The sequence below is a fragment of the Cucumis melo genome, chromosome 6 (assembly GCF_025177605.1).
Source record: "Cucumis melo cultivar AY chromosome 6, USDA_Cmelo_AY_1.0, whole genome shotgun sequence".
Lineage (NCBI taxonomy): Eukaryota > Viridiplantae > Streptophyta > Magnoliopsida > Cucurbitales > Cucurbitaceae > Cucumis > Cucumis melo.
Genome location: NC_066862.1, coordinates 13,937,294 through 13,957,507, shown reverse-complemented (window position 1 = coordinate 13,957,507; position 20,214 = coordinate 13,937,294). Strand labels below are relative to the sequence as shown.

General features: G+C 35.2%; 1 protein-coding gene across 1 annotated transcript; it reads left to right on the top strand.

The window, feature by feature from the left end:
- Positions 1-2,890: 2,890 nt before the first annotated feature.
- LOC127149691 (uncharacterized) lies at positions 2,891-4,870 on the top strand. Its single transcript, XM_051085551.1, has one exon. The coding sequence runs from the start codon at positions 2,891-2,893 to the stop codon at positions 4,868-4,870; it is 1,980 nt and encodes a 659-aa protein (XP_050941508.1).
- Positions 4,871-20,214: the final 15,344 nt, after the last annotated feature.

Below are 20,214 nucleotides of genomic sequence, written 5' to 3'. Positions count from 1 at the left end.
TAACACTTACCTTTTTCTACAGCTTTCTTTCCCTTGTTCTATTTGAGAGTCTTCCCCTTTCCCTTCTTTTTTATTTGAGGATTAGGTTTTGAGGGTCCAACTTTGGTTTTAAAGGACGATCCTCTTGAAAATTTTCTTTTTGTAGTAGCAACATTTGCTTCCACTTCCTTTCCCTTACCCATGGTAAGGGTTTGGAATCGCTGGAGCTCGTTTAGAAGGGTTATCAGATTAAACTCTATCTTGTTTAGAGACGCATTTGTTTGAAATGGTATGAAACTTTTCGGAAGAGACTCTAAAATAAAACTAACCTGATTAGCCTCATTGATGGCACCACCATTTTCTTCGGTGATGTTGAAGTGCATCATCATGTCCATGACATGTTCTCTAACAGAGGTCCCTCCTTCATACGCTTAGTGTAAATGTATTTGATTACCTCGTATCTTAAGGACCATTCTGGTTGCCCAAAAATTGCCCTTAATGAATTCATAATTTCTTTAGACGTAGCTAAGGATTCATGTTTGTTTGCCAGAACATCAGACATGCTGGCAAGAATGTAGACACAAGCTTTTTCATTAGCCTTTACCCATCAATCATATGCTTCGCGACTAGTTTGATTAGCATTAGAGGTAGGCGTTTGAGGACATTCCTCAGTTAAGACAAATCTCAAATCGTCAACTACTAGTATCATGTTAAGATTTGATTTTCATGCCGCATAATTATCGCCATTAAGTTTTTTGGAAACTAATAGTTGAACTATCGAGCTATTCATGCTGAAAAACAAACATATTCTTTTTAGAAATAAAACTACAATCCTTTATACACCAATCTAATTTAGCAATTACTAATAATGTACCCTTCATTATATATGTTTGTTAGGGCTATTTTAGACCTAACATTATCAGACTAATTTTTCCCAACCTTTATCCATTTACTCACTAAAATTTCATTTTTATGCAGAATATGAAACTTCACCCCGATACGAGTCCAATGCCACTAAAATCACTTAAATCAAAGTTATAACGAAGAAGAACGGTAAAAAACAAGTTCAAGGGCAAAACCGAGAAATTGGACAAACCAGATCGCGCCACGTGGCTAGCAGTCTTTAAAACTAATTCCACTGTTTTCTCCCCTTTTCCCTCCTATAAAATCCCACATATTTTTTGGGAGAGAAAAGAAATTCCAAGTTAAAAAAAAACTCTCTTTCTCATTCAATTCTTGAAGCAAATTCTTGAAACTCTATCAATAAAGATTACTTTTGTTAAATAAATGGATCCTTTCCTCAACAATTTTTCAAGAATTTCATCAATCTTCATGGGCTAAGGTAGTCTTTGGAGACTTTTTCTTGGATTAAATTACCATGTTTTCTTTGAGAATTAAATTCCTTTCTATATCTTTTCAATTTTTTATTTGATTGCTTGTTTCCCTTTGCAATTTCTTTTGAAATTTCAATAAAACAAATAGGTTTTTCCCATCAATTTTTCATTGAAATTTCTTTACAAATTCTTAGAGTGCTGAACTTAAATTTTGATTTGCAATGGTTCGTTATGTTGAATTAATTGTTGATATTGTCTTTAATTTTTTACTAATTGATTCTTTCATAACAAGTTTGAAATGGGCATTAATTTTGTTAAGGGTAGTGGCTATCCCCTCCTTAGCAAATCTTGAATAGGATAAATTTTGCATCGGTTTGAACATGCTTTGGTCGTTGAGATTAATCATGTTTTAATAGAGATTTGGTTACTTTCTTTTTGTAAAAATTCCATTCTTGTAAATTCAAGAAAAGATTAATTAATCTTCTTTCTTTTTCAATGATAAGAAACATGGTAATTACCCAAGAAAAAGTCCCTCTACTAAACTTGAAAGAAAAACTTTACTTGAATTACTTGTTGTCACTAATCATTCCTTAATACTCGTTCTTTACTATAGTTCAAAAATTACTTCCACAAACCCCCATTTTTTTGTGTTTCTAATTTCTTTTAGATCTTGAAGCTACTAATCGACCTTGTTTGTGAGTCTTGAAGTTTTGAATCCTAAGGGCTCTATAGGGTTCGAAACCCTTCTTCCCCATACTACTCTCAATTTCCACAAAGGTAAGAAGGGTTAAAAAGATAACTTTGAAAGGTAATTGAGGTAATCCCTAACCCTCATATTTCATCTAGATTTTCTCTATTCTTGTATTCTTTTATTTTAGACTAGGAATAAATTCTTGTTTTGCATACTTACATCCATAACAACCTATCATTTTGATAACGACTTACCTCAAATGACATCCTTTCAAAAATGGCGCCATTACCGGGGAGTACGGTGTAGTTTTCAAGACTTTTTGATTTCAAACTTTCTTTTAAAGCTTCTTGATTCTTATATTCATTTTGTAATAAAAAATAAAAAAAATATATAGTCATAAAGAGATCGTGTAGAATTTTTTTTCTTGCATGACCCGTTCTTCAAATTTAGAATTTTCTTACTTTGAAGATTTAAATAGAGGGGTTCGTAGAATTAGAAGAGAAAGGAGAGAAGAGAATAGCATCCCCAATCTTTCTAACCAAGAACCTTTAAGAGGTTTAGAATCTAACCTAGATTCTCCTTTAGATTCAAACCTTGGTAGAGGGAATATGGGCGAAGTTAAAGAAAAGACCCTTAGAGAGCTTGCTGAGCCCGATGAAGACCAAAGACCTCTTTATATAGTCATACCCCCAACCACTCAACCTTTTGAATTAAAACCGAGACTTATCCATCTTTTGCCCATCTTTAAAGGAAGTTCCGGAGAGGACCCATACAAACATCTTAAGGATTTTCATATGGTTTGTGATTCCATGAAGATTCACGGCATCTCGGAAGAACAACTAAATTTACGAGTCTTTCCATTTTCCCTTACAGATGTAGCAAAGAGATGGCTCTACTACTTAGAACCAGGTTCCATAACCGGGGTAGTCTAAAAAAGCAATTCTTAAAGAAATTTTTCCCCGCCTCTAGAGCAAACAATATTAGGAAAGAAATTTATGAGATAAGACAAACCTTTGGAGAATCCCTCTCGGAATACAGGGAAAGATTCAAAGAGCTTTGTGCTAGCTTTCCTCACCATCATATTTCCGACCCTTCTTTAATTCAATATTCTTACTTCGATCTTTTGTCTTCCGACAGGAATACGGTAGATGCAGTGGCGGGAGGAGCTCTAGCCGATAAGGCACCCACCGAAGCACGGGAGCTCATTTCAAAAATGGCAGAAAATTCTCAAAGCTTTGAGAATAGAGCATCGGAGCTTGACAATTCTCTAACAAAAGAGGTAAGTGAGTTAAAATCACAAATGTTAAATATGACTACTCTTCTTACTTCTTTTGTACAAGGTACTCCTCTTAAAGTAACCAAGTGTGGAGTTTGTGGCTTGGTTGGTCATCCAAATGACAAATGTCCCGAGGTGATCGAGGATGTAAACATTGTTCGAAAATATGACCCCCACGGTAATACATACAATTCGGGGTGGAGAGACAACCCAAACTTAAGATGGGGGAATGACAACCAAAAGCATACACAAGCACCATCCACATCTTCAAACCAAGGTACGAATCTTGAAGATATTATCAAAGCTTTGGCAACTAACACTCTTTCTTTTCAACAAGAGATGAAACAACAAATGACTCAACTTACTACCGCCATAAGCAAGATGGATGGGAAAGGCAAACTTTCGGCTCAATCGAACTATGCTAATGTAAGTGCCGTTTCACTAAGGAGTGGTAAGATTCTTGACACTCCCACCACCAAAGAGAAAAAGGCAACTTCCAAACCCTTACCTCTTAATACTAAGAATGAGTGCAAGGAAGAAAAGATTGAAACAAACCCCTCACCATATAATTCTAAAAATGATAAATTTCCTCTTAATGATTTTACTCCTTACATACCTAAACCTCCTTTTCCCTCTAGGTTGGCTCCAAAAAAGAAGGAAACACCCAAGAAGGAAGAAATCTTGGAGATGTTTAGAAAGGTGCAAATCAACTTGCCCCTTCTCGATGCAATCCAACAAGTCCCGAGGTATGCAAAGTTTCTAAAGGAGTTGTGTACCAACAAGAGGAAAACAAAAGAAAGACCAATGGTAAGTCAAAATGTTTCGGCTCTTCTTAAGAGTAATATTCCGGAAAAATGCAATCACCTCGGTATGTTTTCTCTACCTTGTGTAATAGGAAATAGGCTAATTTCTCATGCAATGCTTGACTTAGGAGCATCCATAAATGTCATGCCATACAACGTCTTTAAAGATCTAGAACTCAATAATTTGCAAAAGACTAGTGTATGCATACAACTAGCGGATAGATCTTTTATTTCACCATTAGGAATAGTTGAAGATGTCCTTGTGAAAATTGACAAACTAATTTTTCCGGTGGATTTTTACATATTAGAAATGAATGAAGCATGCCTAAAACCATCTCACTCTATTTTATTAGGAAGACCTTTTCTTAAAACTGCTAAAGCCATTATAAATGTTGATAAAGGTTCCTTGAGTGTAGAGTTTGATGGAGACATTGTCACATTCAATATTTTTGAATCCATGAGATATTCGGATGAATGCTTGTCTTTATGTTCATTAGAATTGCATGATGAAGTTGATGAATTGTCTATACATTATGAATTTCTTGAACAAGAAATAGTTGAAAATAGAGAATTGTTAGAACCCAATGTTGACTATGCTTTAGAAAAAAATAATTGTGATAATCTTTTCTTTTCTCCAAAGAAACTACGGATTGAGCTCAAAACTCTCCCCCCACACTTGAAATACATATTCTTAGGAAAAAAGAATACGTTTCCCGTAATCATCTCAAGGGAACTAAACCAAAAACAAGAAGAAAGACTTATCGAAGTCTTGAAGAAGAAAAAGTAAGCCATTGGTTGGACTCTTGACGACATCAAGGGCATATCTCCCATCTTTTGCATGCACCGTATTTCCACACCATACCATCCTCAAATGAACGGACAAGCCGAAACTTCTAATCGAGAGATAAAAAATATCCTAGAGAAAACTGTCAACATAAAAAGAAAGGATTGGAGCCTCCGCCTCAACGATGCACCTTGGGCATACCGAACGACCTATAAAACTCCAATTGGCACATCTCCGTTCAAGCTTGTGTACGGTAAGCCTTGTCATCTCCCTGTAGAAATAGAACATAAAGCATATTGGGCTATTAGACAATGAAATTTATCTCTCTTAGAAATTGGTGAGAAAAGATTTCTAGATTTGCTAGAATTAGAAGAATTAAGATTAGAAGTATATGAAAATTCTAGGATTTACAAAGAAAAGACTAAACTTTTGCATGATAAAAAAATCTTAAGAAAAGAATTTGAAATAGGGAAAAAAGTTCTTTTATATAATTCTTCTATTAAACTCATGCCCGGAAAGTTAAAATCTAAATGACTTGGTCCTTTTGTTGTGATTGATTTCTTTACTTTTGGTGTAGTTTCCATAAAAAGTCTTAACACAGGAAAAATTTTCAAAGTAAATGGGCATAGATTGAAAATATTCCATGAAGGGCAATCCGTACAACAATGTTCTATAAAAACACTTTCTCTTCCCCTCTACACATAAAGCCGAAGCAGCCAGCCGTAAAATTTTTTATCGCTTTTTGTCTTTACTTTTCTTTAATTTCCGTCTTTTTAGTTTTTCCTAGATTAGTTTTGCATTGAATAAAATTAAGAGAAATCCCTTTTTTAATATCTAGGGAAACTTTACTTGAAGAAATCAAAGAATCATAAAAGGAAGCAACCACTTCGCTTTGAAGCAAGCTTTTTAGTTTTTCTGTTCCTCCGTATTTTCATACATTTTTTACATAAATATGATTTGAGGACAAAGCAAAGTTTTTAAGTTGGGGGTGAGTTAAACAAGGTTGCTAATTTTTTTTCTTTTAAGCATTTGCATGACTTGGGTAGATTAAAATTGACCAAAAATTTCTTTAGTATTATTCTGAATGCATGAATGAAATAAGTGTTGTTTGCTTGAATGAATGCTTGCAAAAGAAAATGCATGGATGTTAACTTTTTTGCAAAGTTTCTTATGATGATTGCCTATGATACACCTCTCTTAGCAATTTTTGCTTTGATTTTAAATAGGATAAAGAACCATTTATGAAATTGAGGTTAATTTTTAAACTTTTCATCCCTTTGACTCATGAATTAGAAAAAACCCCTTTGTTGAGCCATGACGAACCTAGAACTCTTTAGAAAAGGATAGAATGCTTAAATTCGCTTGTTGTCACCTCGAAAGAACGGTTAATCATAGAACCTAATAGATTAAATCCAAGATTAGAGTTAGCCAAGCCGGAGCTAACAAAAAGCTTGCTACCAAAAATAGAATCCCTAAAAAAAAAAGTAGCAAAATGCATACTTTTAGCAAAATACTTCTATAAAAAGAACAAAAAGTACTATTAAGTCGAACGTTAGGATTTTTTTCGTGATCAGTTAGGATTACCCGATGTTAGTGAGTACGAATCCCTACGGAAAAAGCCTATCCTTTTCCTTAATAAAACCCGTACAATTCTATCTTAGAATTTTTCTAGCTAGTTTTAATGTTTTGACCGAGGGTCGAGTTTAAGGAGGGATCCTTCCCGCTTCAGAGTAAAGGGAAAACAAGCCTAGGGCATTTTTTAATTCTTTCGAAGCATGTCTAGTGAGTCGAAATAGCAAAACTTAGATGTTTTATCTAAACATGATTTCAATAAATGAACTTTATTAAAAATCAACCTCAAATTGATTACTTGCTTCTCTTAAATATTTAATTGATAATAAAAAAATTAGTTTGTTGAATTGTTAAGGCATGAGTAACATCCTTTGCATATTTGTTTGAAAACATCATCAAAATTTTTGCATGATTGTTTGAGTTCAATTCTTGCAAAATAATTTGTCAATCCCTTGCATGATGAATGATTGAATGTTAGCATATTTTTAATTTTCTTGCTCAGGACAAACAAGTCTTAAGTTGGAGGTATTTTGTTAGGGCTATTTTAGACCTAACATTACTAGACTAATTTTTCCCAACCTTTATTCATTTACTCACTAAAATGTCATTTTTATGCAGAATATGAAACTTCACCCCGATACGAGTCCAATGCCACTGAAATCACTTAAATCGAAGTTATAACGAAGAAGAACGGTAAAAAACAAGTTCAAGGGCAAAACCGAGAAATTGGACGAACCAGATCGCGCCACGTGGCTGGCAGTTTTTAAAACTAATTCCACTTTTTTCTCCCATTTTCCCTCCTATAAAATCCCGCATATTTTTTGGGAGAGAAAAGAAATTCCAAGTAAAAAAAAAAAAAAACTCTCTTTCTCATTCAATTCTTGTAGCAAATTCTTGAAACTCTATCAATAAAGATTACTTTTGTTAAATAAATGGATCCTTTCCTGAACATTTTTTCAAGAATTTCATCAATCTTCATGGGCTAAGGTAGTCTTTGGAGACTTTTTCTTGGATTAAATTACCATGTTTTCTTTGAGAATTAAATTCCTTTATATCTTTTCAATTTTTTATTTGATTGCTTGTTTCCCTATGCAATTTCTTTTGAAATTTCAATAAAACAAATAAGTTTTTTCCATCAATTTTTCATTGAAATTTCTTTACAAATTCTTAGAGTGCCGAACTTAAATTTTGATTTGCAATGGTTTGTTATGTTGAATTAATTGTTGATATTGTCTTTAATTTTTTACTAATTGATTCTTTCATAACAAGTTTGAAATGGGCATTAATTTTGCTAAGGGTAGTGGCTATCCCCTCCTTAGCAAATCTTGAATAGGATAAATTTTGCATCGGTTTGAACATGCTTTGGTCGTTGAGATTAATCATGTTTTAATAGAGATTTGGTTACTTTCTTTTTGTAAAAATTCCATTCTTGTAAATTCAAGAAAAGATTAATTAATCTTCTTTCTTTTTCAATGATAAGAAACATGGTAATTACCCAAGAAAAAGTCCCTCTACTAAACTTGAAAGAAAAACTTTACTTGAATTACTTTTTGTCACTAATCATTCCTTAATACTCGTTCTTTACTATAGTTCAAAAATTACTTCCACAAACCCCCATTTTTTTGTGTTTCTAATTTCTTTTAGATCTTGAAGCTACTAATCGACCTTATTTGTGAGTCTTGAAGTTTTGAATCCTAAGTGCTCTCTAGGGTTCGAAACCCTTCTTCCCCATACCACTCTCAATTTCCACAAAGGTAAGAAGGGTTAAAAAGATAACTTTGAAAGGTAATTGAGGTAATCCCTAACCCTCATATTTCATCTAGTCTTTCTCTATTCTTGTATTCTTTTATTTTAGACTAGGAATAAATTCTTGTTTTGCATACTTACATCCATAACAACCTATCATTTTGATAACGACTTGCCTCAAATTACATCCTTTCAATGTTTTGCAACGATATTTCTAAGGTTTAGAATAACCTCCACCGAAGGGCAGCCAATTATTCCTCCTTTGAACCAAGACAATCTTGTCTAGATGCTAACTCTAGAATAACTTTTAGTCTTTATAGCATTTAGTTATCGCTTCTTTGGTCGAGAATATACTAACAACTTAGTAATTCCTGTAAGTGTAACACGACATTTTTGGATTTCAGAGATCATAATCAATATGCTCTCGAAAGTGAAAAGACAATATGAAAACTGATCTAAGAAAAACTATCCATCTTTGGAGTTTGTGGTTTTTGAATCCTATAATACAAGCCTCCGAAGGGAATGTCGCTCTAGAGCAGACAAGCAGGCACATTATAGGAATCTCACGATGCGACCTAATGGAAGACCATGGGATGTGTTGTCACAAATCCTTTATCCACTTACTATAAACTACTTCCCCTAATCACCTTGATCATGATCCATGGAAACACTCTCCGAAGGGTGTCCGCTCCTATGCACGACACAAATCCCTGCATGGATCTCACGGTGTGAATTCTTAGGGACGCGAGAGCTAAAAGTACACTACTTCTCTCTAGCTGAAGTGTTCTATAATGATTTTAAGGGTATTTAAAACTTCAAGATTATATTTAGGCTAACTTAAACAAATCCTAAGTCTAGGTGAAACATCCGACCGTAACTTATTATACTGGATTTTAACCTACGATGTCTAGGTAATAAACCAATTTTATTACCTCACACCTCTCATGCATGCTCATAAAACTAGGTTAACTAGGCTCAAGAACTGATTACGATCTCCAAGTAGGAGGTGTTTTGTAAACCGTCAACTTAAGAACCTCCAACCTTAGTCATCTTATTTGACTTGTTGACAAAATCGAATCAGATGAGCCTCTTGTAACCAGTTTTACAAGATATCGACGTAATTCTATGAAAAAAGGAAGATATTTTTTTAACCTAGGTGAACATGCATCTTATCTTTGTTATAGATTTTAAACCTAATTCATTTTATAACACTTAAGAAAAAACTCAGACAAACCTATAACATACATCTAATAATATATAACTATTATATACATTGATTTAATTTATTTAACTTTCAATTAAATCATATTTATTTTAATTAAATAATTAATTAATTTTATTAAATCATATTTATCAAAATTAATTTAATTAATTAAACAATTAACTTAATCATATTAATTAAATTAATCAACATGCATACTATACATTATAACCATTATAACATACTTTCAATGCATGAACGTGTTAACCTATGGTGAGATTTTAAATCTATATGGCATACATTATGCACATACAATTAAACATTAATTAAAACATACATCATATGCATAATTAATTAAACACCTTAAAATGGACTGGTTTTGGCTCATAAATTAAGCTAAATACTAAATTATTACAATAATAATTTGGTGGAGTACATAAACTGCTCCTGAACAACTCGAACCGGCTGGAAAATCATCAAAACTACTTGAACCAGCCCAAAAACCCCTTGAACCGGCTTAAAGCCCAACCATTGGGCTTGAACCGACCCAAAACTACTAGGGGAATGGGCCAGACACGCGTGGGTCGGACCAGGTCAGACGGAGCATTCATGCGGCAAGACATGAATGCGGGGCGAAAACCAAGTCGTACCCAGTTTTCAGAGTGGGTCGGATGCAGAGAACGGGTGCGGGGGTGCTGGGCCAAAACAAGTGGGCCGCGCGTAGAATTTGGGTCGGGCGATCCGGATTGGTACGCAAGCTGGGCTAAATGGGCCGCATGCGAGAATGGCCAAGCTTGGAGTGGGGCGGCTTGAAATTCGAGTCGGGTCTGGGTGAACATACATGGTTTGGCGGTGGAGAGAAAACAAAGCACATGTTGACACTGAAATTCTTTCTCATCTCCTTCTCTCTCTCTCTTTCTCTTTTTTTTTTTTTGCATAAATACACAATTCCACCTTTGTTTTTCTTTTTCCTTTATTTTTTTATTTTCATTTTGAAAAAAAAAAACTCCAAATTGATTAACCAATTTGAACCAAAAGCCTTGCAATTTTTCTTCAACTTAAATTCAATGTCCTAAAATACATGTCAATAGCAAAGAATCCAAGGAAAATCTTGGGTTTATAACTTACCTCTCCTCTTAGGAAATTTTGTCCTCGAAATTTGGAAGTCCTTAGGTGAAAAGTGTTTGGTAACTCCTCCTCATCTGGTCTTCTGACTCTTAGGATGCCTTCTCTATTTCGTGATGTCTCCAAAGAACTTTCACGAGTGTGATTGTCTTCTTTCCGAAAACTTGCCCTTTTTTGTCGAGGAAACTTGATATCCAACTTGGAATTCCAAGTCTCTTCGTCCCTTATCTGCTTAGCTCTTCTGTCGATCTTGAGCTATTTTTAGGTTTTCTCTAATCATTTTAATATTGTCTGTTGTGATCTGTACTAACTCAAGACCTAGCTTTTGCTCTCCCATATCATTCCAGCACATAGGAGTTCTGCCATACAAAGCCTTAGATGGTGCCATGCCGATACTAGATTGATAGCTGTTATTTTAAGTGAACTCCATAAGTGATAAGTGGGTATCCCAACTTCCTCTAAATTGAAGAACACACTTTCTCAACATGTCCTTTAAGGTGTGTATGGTCCTCTTTGTCTAATCTTCTATATGGGGATGGAAAGCTGTACAACTTTGTTCCTCAATGCTTTCTACAAACTAGGCCAAAATTTAGAAGTAAACCTGGGATCCTTGTCTAAAACTATGGACACTGGTACTCCATACTGACTTACAATCCTGTCGATGTATAGCTTAGCTAGTTCATCTAGTGTAGATTTCGCTTTAATCAGTATAAACTATGTTGTCTTGGTGAGTATGTTTACTATTATTACCCATATACCATCATGTCCACTAGAAGTACGAGGTAACCCAAATAGAAAATCCATAGTAATGTGCTCCCATTTTCACTCTAGCATTGGCAAAGGGTTAAGGAGTCCTCATGGCCTCTATCTCATTGGTTTAACCTGTTGGAAAATCAAACATTTATTAACATATTCGGCTATCTCTCGCTTCATACAAGGCCACCAGGGAATTGTCATTTGCCTATTTTCAAGATAAACACCAGATGTTCTTAAACTTGACCAAATTTGTTTGCTGGAAATTCTTTTTCAGTGGTTTTTGACATCGAAAAAAGGTTGGACAATTTTTGGAAGCATTGACCATCTTTTCGACCATTTTGGGTTGTAAGTCCTCCCTCTAAAGAGCTCGCTTCCCGACCTATACTTTAGGAAAATGTGTAAGGGACCATGCCACGAATGTAAACTAAAGTCTTCAAAATTTGAATTCCTAAGTTAGAAAGACTTATGATGAATACAAATAAAGAGATTGTTGAAGGACCACTTTGGATGCCAAAATAAAAAATTGAGTCTAAGGGATTGTTGTTCCCTTATTTTTTGGACAAATAAAGGAAGTTCTATAACTTTTTTTTTTACTGAAAATGCATTTTCAGTGGTTTTTGACATCGAAAAAAAACGTTTGGAAATTTTTGGAAGCATTGGCCATCTTTTCGACCGTTTTGGTTTGCATTGGCAATCTTTTAGACTGAAGACTTCTTAGTTTGAATTCTTAAGCAAGAAAGGCTTATAACCAATACAAATTAAAGAAACTACGGAAGGAACATTTTGACCACTATATAAAAAAACTGAGTCCTCCCGCCAACGAGCTCGCTTCCCAACCTATACTTTGAAAAAATGTGTAAGGGACCATGCAAGAAATGTAGACTGAAGTCTTCGGAGTTTGAATTCCTAATCTAGAAAGGGTTATGATCAAATAAAAAATAAAGAAACTATTGAAGAACTATTTTGGATGCCAAATAAAAAACTGAGTCCAAGGCATTGGCGTTGGCCTCTTTTCGTGATGACCATCGAAATTCTCAAACTTGGACCATTTTGTTTGCTAGAAATTTATTTTTAGTTGTTTTTGACACCGGACAAACGTTCGCCACTTTTTGGAAGCATTGGCCATCTTTTTTACCATTTTCGAATGCACCTTAGTCCACCCTCAAATGAACTAACCACCCGACCTATACTTTTGGAAAATTTGTGAGGAACCATGCTAAGAATGTAGACTGAAGACTTTTGAGTTTTGAATTCTTAAGCAAGAAGGTGCTTATAACCAATACAAACCAAAGAAACTACGGAAGGACCATTTTGATCCTAATATTAAAAAATTGAGTCTGGGGCATTGTCGTTTGTTTTTCTTTTTGGACGAACACCAGAAGTTCTTAAACTTGGCCCATTTTCTTTACTGAAAGTGCATTTTCAGTTGTTTTTGACAATGAAAAAATGTTCGCCACTTTTTGGAAGTATTGACCATCTTTTTGACCATTTTGGTTTCACCATAGTCCTTCCTCTAATGAGCTCACTTTCCAACATATGATTTGGAAAAACGTGTAACAGACAATGCCAAAAATGTAGACTGTATTTTTTAGAGTTTGAATTCCTAAGCTAGAATGCTTATGAGCAATATCAAACAAAGAAACCTTTGAACGACCACTTTGGAAGCCAAAACAAAAAACTAAGTCTAGGCATTGTTGTTCACCTCTTTTTTTAGGAACACCAAAGGTTCATAAGCTTGGTCCATTCTCTTTGCTGGAAATTCATTTCCAATAGTTTTTGACATCAGACGAAAGTTCGCCACTTTTTGGAAGCATTGACCATCTTTTCGACCATTTTTGGTTTCACCTTAGTCCTCCCTTCAACGAGCTCGCTTCCTGACCTAGACTTTGGGAAAATATGTAAGGGACCATGCAAGGAATGTACATTGAAGTTTTAGGAGTTGGAAGTACAAAGCTAGAAATGCTTATGACCAGTACAAAACAAAGAAACCGTTGAAAGACCACTTTTGAACTCAAAATAAAAAAGTAAGTTCGGGGAATTATCCTTCGCATGTTTTTGAAAAAAACACAGGAAGTTCTTAAGCTTGGCTCATTTTCTTTGCTAGAAATGAATTTTCAATTGTTTTTGACACGAGACAAACCTTCACCACTTTTTAGATGCATTGGCAATCTTTTCGACCGTTTTGGGTTGCACCTTAGACCTCCATCAAACGAGCTTGCTTCCTAACCTATACTTTAAGAAAATGTATAAGGGACTATGCCAGGAATGTAGGCTAAAGTCTTCGAAATTTGGATTCCTAAGTTAGGTAAGCTTATGATAAATACAAAACAAAGAAACCGTTGAACAACCACTTTGGACGTCAAAGTAAAAAACTAAGTCCAGGGGATTTTTGTTCGTATATTTTTGGAACGAACACTAGAAGTTCTCAAACTTGGCCTAATTTATTTGCTAGAAGTTCATTTTTTACTTTTTTACACCAGACAAACGTTCACAATTTTATGGAAGCATTGGCCATCTTTTCGACCGTTTTGGATTGCACCTTAGTCCTCCATCCAATCAGCTCGCTTCCCAACCTATACTTTGAGAAAATGTGTAAGGGACCATGCCAGGACTGTAGACTGAAGTCTTTGAAGTTCTTAATCTAGAAAGGCTTATGACCAATACAGAATATAGAAACCATTGAAGAACCACTTTGGACGTCAAAATAAAAAATCGAGTCCAGGGCATTGTCGTTGGCCTCGTTTTGAGACGAACACCAGAATTCTCAAACTTAGGCCATTTTGTTTGGTAGAAATTTATTTTTAGTTTTTTTGACTTCCGACAAACGTTTACCACTTTTTTGGAAACATTGGCCATCTTTTCGACCGTTTTCAATTGCACCTTAGTCTTCCCTCCAATGAACTCGCCTCCTAACTTATACTTTGGGAAACTGTATAAGGAACCATCCTAAGAATATAGACTGTAGACTTCCAAGTTTGAATTCTTAAGCAAGAAAGGCTTATAACCAACACAAAACAAAGAAACTATGGAAGGACCATTTTGACCCCGGTGTAAAACACTGAGTTTGGGACATTGTCGTTCGTATTTTTTTGGGATGAACACTACAAGTTCTTAAACTTGGACCATTTTCTTAACTGGAAGTGCATTTTTAGTCGTTTTTGACATCGAACAAACGTTCACCACTTTTTAGAAGCATTGGCCATTTTTTTGACCATTTTGGCTTTCAACATAATCCTCCCTCCAACGAGCTCATTTTCTAACATATGCATTGGGAAAATGTGTAAAGGACAATGCCAAGAATGTAGACTGAGTCCAGTGCATTTTCGCTCGTCTCTTTTTTTGAGGAACACCAGAGGTTTTTAAGCTTGACCCATTCTCTTTGCTGGAAATTCATTTTAAGTAGTTCTTGACACTGGACAAGCGTTTTCCACTTTTTGGAAGCATTGGACATCTTTTCGATCATTTTTTGTTTTATCTTGATCCTCCCTCCAATGAGCTCACTTCCTAACATAGACTTTGGGAAAATATGTAAAGCAAGGAATGTACACTGAAGTCTTAGGAGTTTGAATTACTAAGCTAGAAAGGCTTATGACTAATACAAAACAAAGAAACCATAGAAGGACCACTTTTGACTGCAAAATAAAAAATTGAGAACGGGAAATTATTGTTCGCATGTTTTTGGGACAAACACAAGAAGTTCTTAAACATGGGTCATTTCCTTTGCTGGAAATGCATTTTCAGTTTTTATGGACATAGAACAGACCTTTGCCACTTTTTGCAATCATTGCCAATCATTTTGACCTTTCTCGGTTGCTCCTTAGTCCTCCCTCAAACGAGCTCACTCCCCAACCTTTACTTTGGGAAAATGTGTAAGGAACCATGACAAGAATGCAGGTTGAAGTCTTCGGAGTTTGAATTCCTAAGCTAGGAAGGGCTTATTGTCCAATACAAAACAAAGAAACTATTAATGAACCACATCAGACGCCAAAATAAAATACTGAGTCCAGGACATTGTCGTTGGCCTCTTTTTAGGACGAACACTGGAAGCTCTCAAACTTGGCCCATTTTCTTTGCTAGAAATTTATTTTTAGTTGTTTTTTCCATCGGACAAACGTTCGCCATTTTTTGGAACCATTGGCCATCTTTTCGACCTTTTTTGAATCCATCTTAGTCATCCTTCCAACGAACTCGCTTCCTAACCCATTCTTTGGAAAAATGTCTAAAGGACCATGCCAAGAATGTAGACTGAAGACTTTCAAGTTTGAATTCTTAAACAAGAAAGGCTTATAACTAGTACAAAACAAAGAAACTATTGAAGGACCATTTCGACCCCAAAATAAAAAAACTGAGTCTGGGGCATTGTCGATCGCATTTTTTGATGAACACTAGCAGTTATTAAATTTAACCCATTTTCTTTGCTGAAAATTCATTTTCAGCAGTTTTTGACACCGGACAAATGTTTGCCACTTTTTAGAAGCACTGGCCATCTTTTCGATCATTTTCGGTTGCACCTTAGTCCTCCCTCCAACGATCTCGCTTCCCAACCTTTGCTTTGAGAAAATATGTCAAAGACCATGCAAGGAATGTACACTAAAGTCTACGAAGTGTGAATTTCTAAGTTGGAAAGGATTATGACCAATACAAACAAAGAAACTGTTAAAGGACAACTTTGACCCTAAAATAAAAAATTGAGTCTGGGGCATTGTTGTTTGCATATTTTTTATGAAAAACACAAGAAGTTGTTAAACTTAGCCAAATTTCTTTGTATAAAATGCATTTTTAATGGTTTATGACACCAGATGAACATTCGCCACTTTTTTGAAGTATTGGCCATCTTTTCAATCGTTTTGGGTTGCACCTTAGTCCTCCCTCCAATGAGCTCACTTCTCGACCTATACTTTCTGAAAATGTATAAGGGATCATATCAGGAATGTAGATTGTAGCCTGTAGAGTTTGAATTCCTAAGCTGGAAAGGCTTATGACCAATACCAAACAAAGAAACTGTTAAAGGACCAATTTTGACCCCAAAATAAAAACTGGGTTCGAGGCATTATCGTTTGCAATTGTTTGGGACAAACAGTGGAAGTTCTTAAAAATTGTCCCATTTTATTTGCTAAAAATGCATTTTTAGTGGTTTTTACATCAGAAAATCGTTCACCACTTCTTGGAAACATTGGCTATCTTTTCGAACATTTTGTGTTGCACCTTAGTCCCTCCTCCAACGAGCTCGCTTTCCAGCCTATACTATGGTAAAATGGTAAAGGACCATGCTAAGAATGTAGACTAAAGTCTTCGAAGTTTGAATTAATAAGCTAGAAAGTCTTATGACCAATACAAAATAAAGAAACCGTTGAGTAACCAATTTGGACGCCAAAATAAAAAACTCAGTCCAAGACATTGTCATTCCCCTTTTTTTGGGATGAACACCAGAAGATCTTAAACATGGCCTATTTCTTTGCTTGAAATGCATTTTCAGTGGTTTTTATACCAAAAAACCATTTGCTAATTTTGGAAAGATTGGTCATCTTTCCTACCGTTTTGGGTGGCACCTTAGTTCTCCCTACAACGAGCTTGCTTCCTAACCTATACTTTAAGAAAATATGTAAGGGACCCTAGTAGGAATGTAGACCGAAGTCTATGGAGTTTGAGTTCCTAAACTAGAAAGGCTTATGACAATTACAAAACAAATAAATCGTTGAAGAACCACTTTGGACGCCAAAATAAAAAACTCAGTCCATAGCATTTTTGTTCCCCTCTTTTTAGGACGAACACCTGAAGTTCTTTAATGAAAATGCATTTTCAATTGTTTTTGACAATGGATAAATGTTCATCACCTTTTAGAAGCATTGGTCATCTTTTTTTGCATTTTGGGTTTCACCTTAGTCCTCCCTCCATTGATCTCGCTTCCTGACCTATTCTTTGGGAATATATGTAGGGGACCATGCAATGAATGTACACTGAAGTCTTAAGAGTTTGAATTCCTAAGCTAGAGAGGCTTATGACCAATACAAAACTAAAAAACCATTAAAGGACCACTTTTGACCTTAAAATAAAAAACTGAGTCCAGGGAATTATTGTTCGCATGTTTTCGAGACAAAAACTAGAAGTTCTTAAACTTGGCTCATTTTCTTTGCAAGAATTTCATTTTGAATTGTTTTTTACACTAGACAAATCTTTGCCATGATAGAAATTAAACGAGCAAGGCGAAAGAAAGACTGAAATTCTACCCTAATTGCAATTAATTAACAAAAAAAAAACTCTGAACTGAAATAAGGATAAAATTAGGGTTTTTTTAGGAAAAACTTATGTTCGAAGCTCCGATTGATGCTTGAACCACCACTAGGGTTGACCTACTATCCTCTGGACTCAGAACAAGGTTGTGGGACCCGTTGGATGAAGGAAACCTAGAGAGAGAGGAAAAAGATAGAAAATAAAAAATAAAAAAAAAAGTTTTTAGGTTTTACAAACAGCAACCTAATTTTTTTTCTTTAGAAAAAATAACCAACCCCTTTACTTGAGGCCCTAAGAGCCCAATTTATAGAGACTTTACATGCAAGGTTGCATGTACAAGCAAATACATGGGCCAATAACACATAACCCATTAACTATTAGTGGGCTTAATGTCTTCATAGTTTGCTAACACCTAACCCACTATAGTTAGTGAATTTATCCAAAAATATATTGGATTTTTCCACTAACTTTGGTCAAAGGGTAAAATTGTAATTTGTTCAAAGTCAAATTTTGACTTTTCAAATAAAAAAAGTCAACATTTTGACTTTTTACAATTTTATCCGTCTTGACTAATTTTGACCTTCCGAGCATGAATCCGCATTTATTTTCTCAAGATTCAAATGACATTTAAATATATTGCCGGTCAAAGTTTGACTTTTTACAACTTTGACTATTTCCATCTTTTCCAAGCTTCCGAGTATGAATCCACATTCATATCTTTAATATTTAAATCCTATTTAAGCATAAAGATCTATTTAAGCATAAAGATCTATTAGTAATTTAACACCGACGACTATATCACATATACTTGTCGGTTTCTCTCTGCTATTTCAAACAATTTGACTCATTCCATTATACTATTCTAAGTTTATTCCATATGAGCTAGCAGATGAACCTAATGGACCTATAATCACGGGCTCCAACGAACCAAGATTAACAGGCTAAACTCTTTTATACCAAGCTAAACAACATTCGTTAACTAACGGGTCATTCAATTATGGGTCATTCCACTAAAGTCCTGTAGCTGCACTCCCTTCACTATAGATATATTTGAGTCCATTTGATATAACCATGATCAAAGTTAATCCTTCACAGGTTGTTCGTAAGCTTGGCTGGGTCAAAAAGTACCGTTTTACTCCCAAGACTACATCTTTCTCCTTAAGTCCCACTGATCCAATATTGAACAATTGGTTTTAAGGTACAACCTATAAACCGAATCCCTCTCGAGCCAATGAGAGGGTAGGGCCCCATTGTTCAAGACTTGGATTCAGTCATTAAGGGAACAACCTATCTACTAACCCTAAAGTGGGTTATTGGGCTAACGCTAATGAGTTGCCCTCACCTATGCAAATCTAAGGATAATCTCGTGTGAACAGGAGTTCTTAGTTAGCTCAGGATTAAGATTAAGTTACCTAGGTAATCAATAATCGAGATAGTCAATTTTAAACAGTAAACGGTATTATAACGTAAAAGTAACTATTTCATGGTTCTGTCTTATGTAAACCTTTTACATAGGATGCCCTCACTTTCATATCTCTACATGAATGATTCAGGATTACATCGTTTATATTAACTACAAAGTGGGCCGCATCCATAGTATCTCTAAATAAGGCGCCTAACCTTTATTTATATACTATAGACTATTTAGGCTATTTACTCGAACTTTATCGATGTTTATGTATCTACATAAAGTTCAAGTTTACTCAAAATAGCCTTGGGATCTTAGTTTATTGGATTTAAGATTATAGTATTCAATTTCTCAATAACGACTTTATTGAATATAATATGATTACAAACTACGAGTTTTAGGACATAAATTCCAACATGCTAGTTTTTAGAAGCATTGGCAATCTTTTCTACCTTATTTATGCACTTTAGTCCTCCCTTCAACGAGCTCGCTTCCCAACCTATAGTTTGGGAAAATGTGTAAGGGACCATGCCAAGAATGTAGACTAAAGTCTTTGGAGTTTGAATTCCTAAGCTAGAAAGCTTATAAAAAATACAAAACAAAAGAAACCATTGAAGAACTCCTTTGTATGCCAAATAAAAAACTGAGTCCACGACGTAGTCGTTCGCCTCCTTTTGGGATGAACACTAGTAGTTCTTAAACTTGGCTCATTTTTTTTCTAGAAATTCATTTTTACTTCTTTTTTATGTTAGACCTCATCCCGGACTACCTGGTAGCTTAGCCCAAAAGACCTGAAGCCGACTGACATCGCTCTCCTCTAACGATATTTGTTGACTGTGTTGAATTATTGAACCTGATAACCTGCAAATCTAGAACATAAACTATTATACATGGAACACAACACAACGGAACCAAGACTAATCTTAGACATACATGAAGTGCAGCCCTAAAACAAATGATTTAGCAAGTGCACATGATGGAGAACACAAGAAGTTCTTGACACCGGAGAAGCATTCGCCACTCGTTCGAAGAGATTTGGCCATCTTTTTTATCGTTTCAGGTTGTACCTTAGTTCTTCCTCCAACGAGCTCACTTCTCGACCTACACTTTAGAAAAATGTGTCAGGGATGATGCCAGGAATGTAGACTAAAGTCCTGAGAGTTTGAATCCCAAAGCTCGAAAGACTTATGACTAATACAAAACAAAGAAATTGTTGAAGAACCTCTTTTTACCACGAGGTAGAAAACTGAGTCCGAGGCATTCTCGTTCGCATTTTCATGGGACGAACCCTAGAAGTTCTTGAACTTA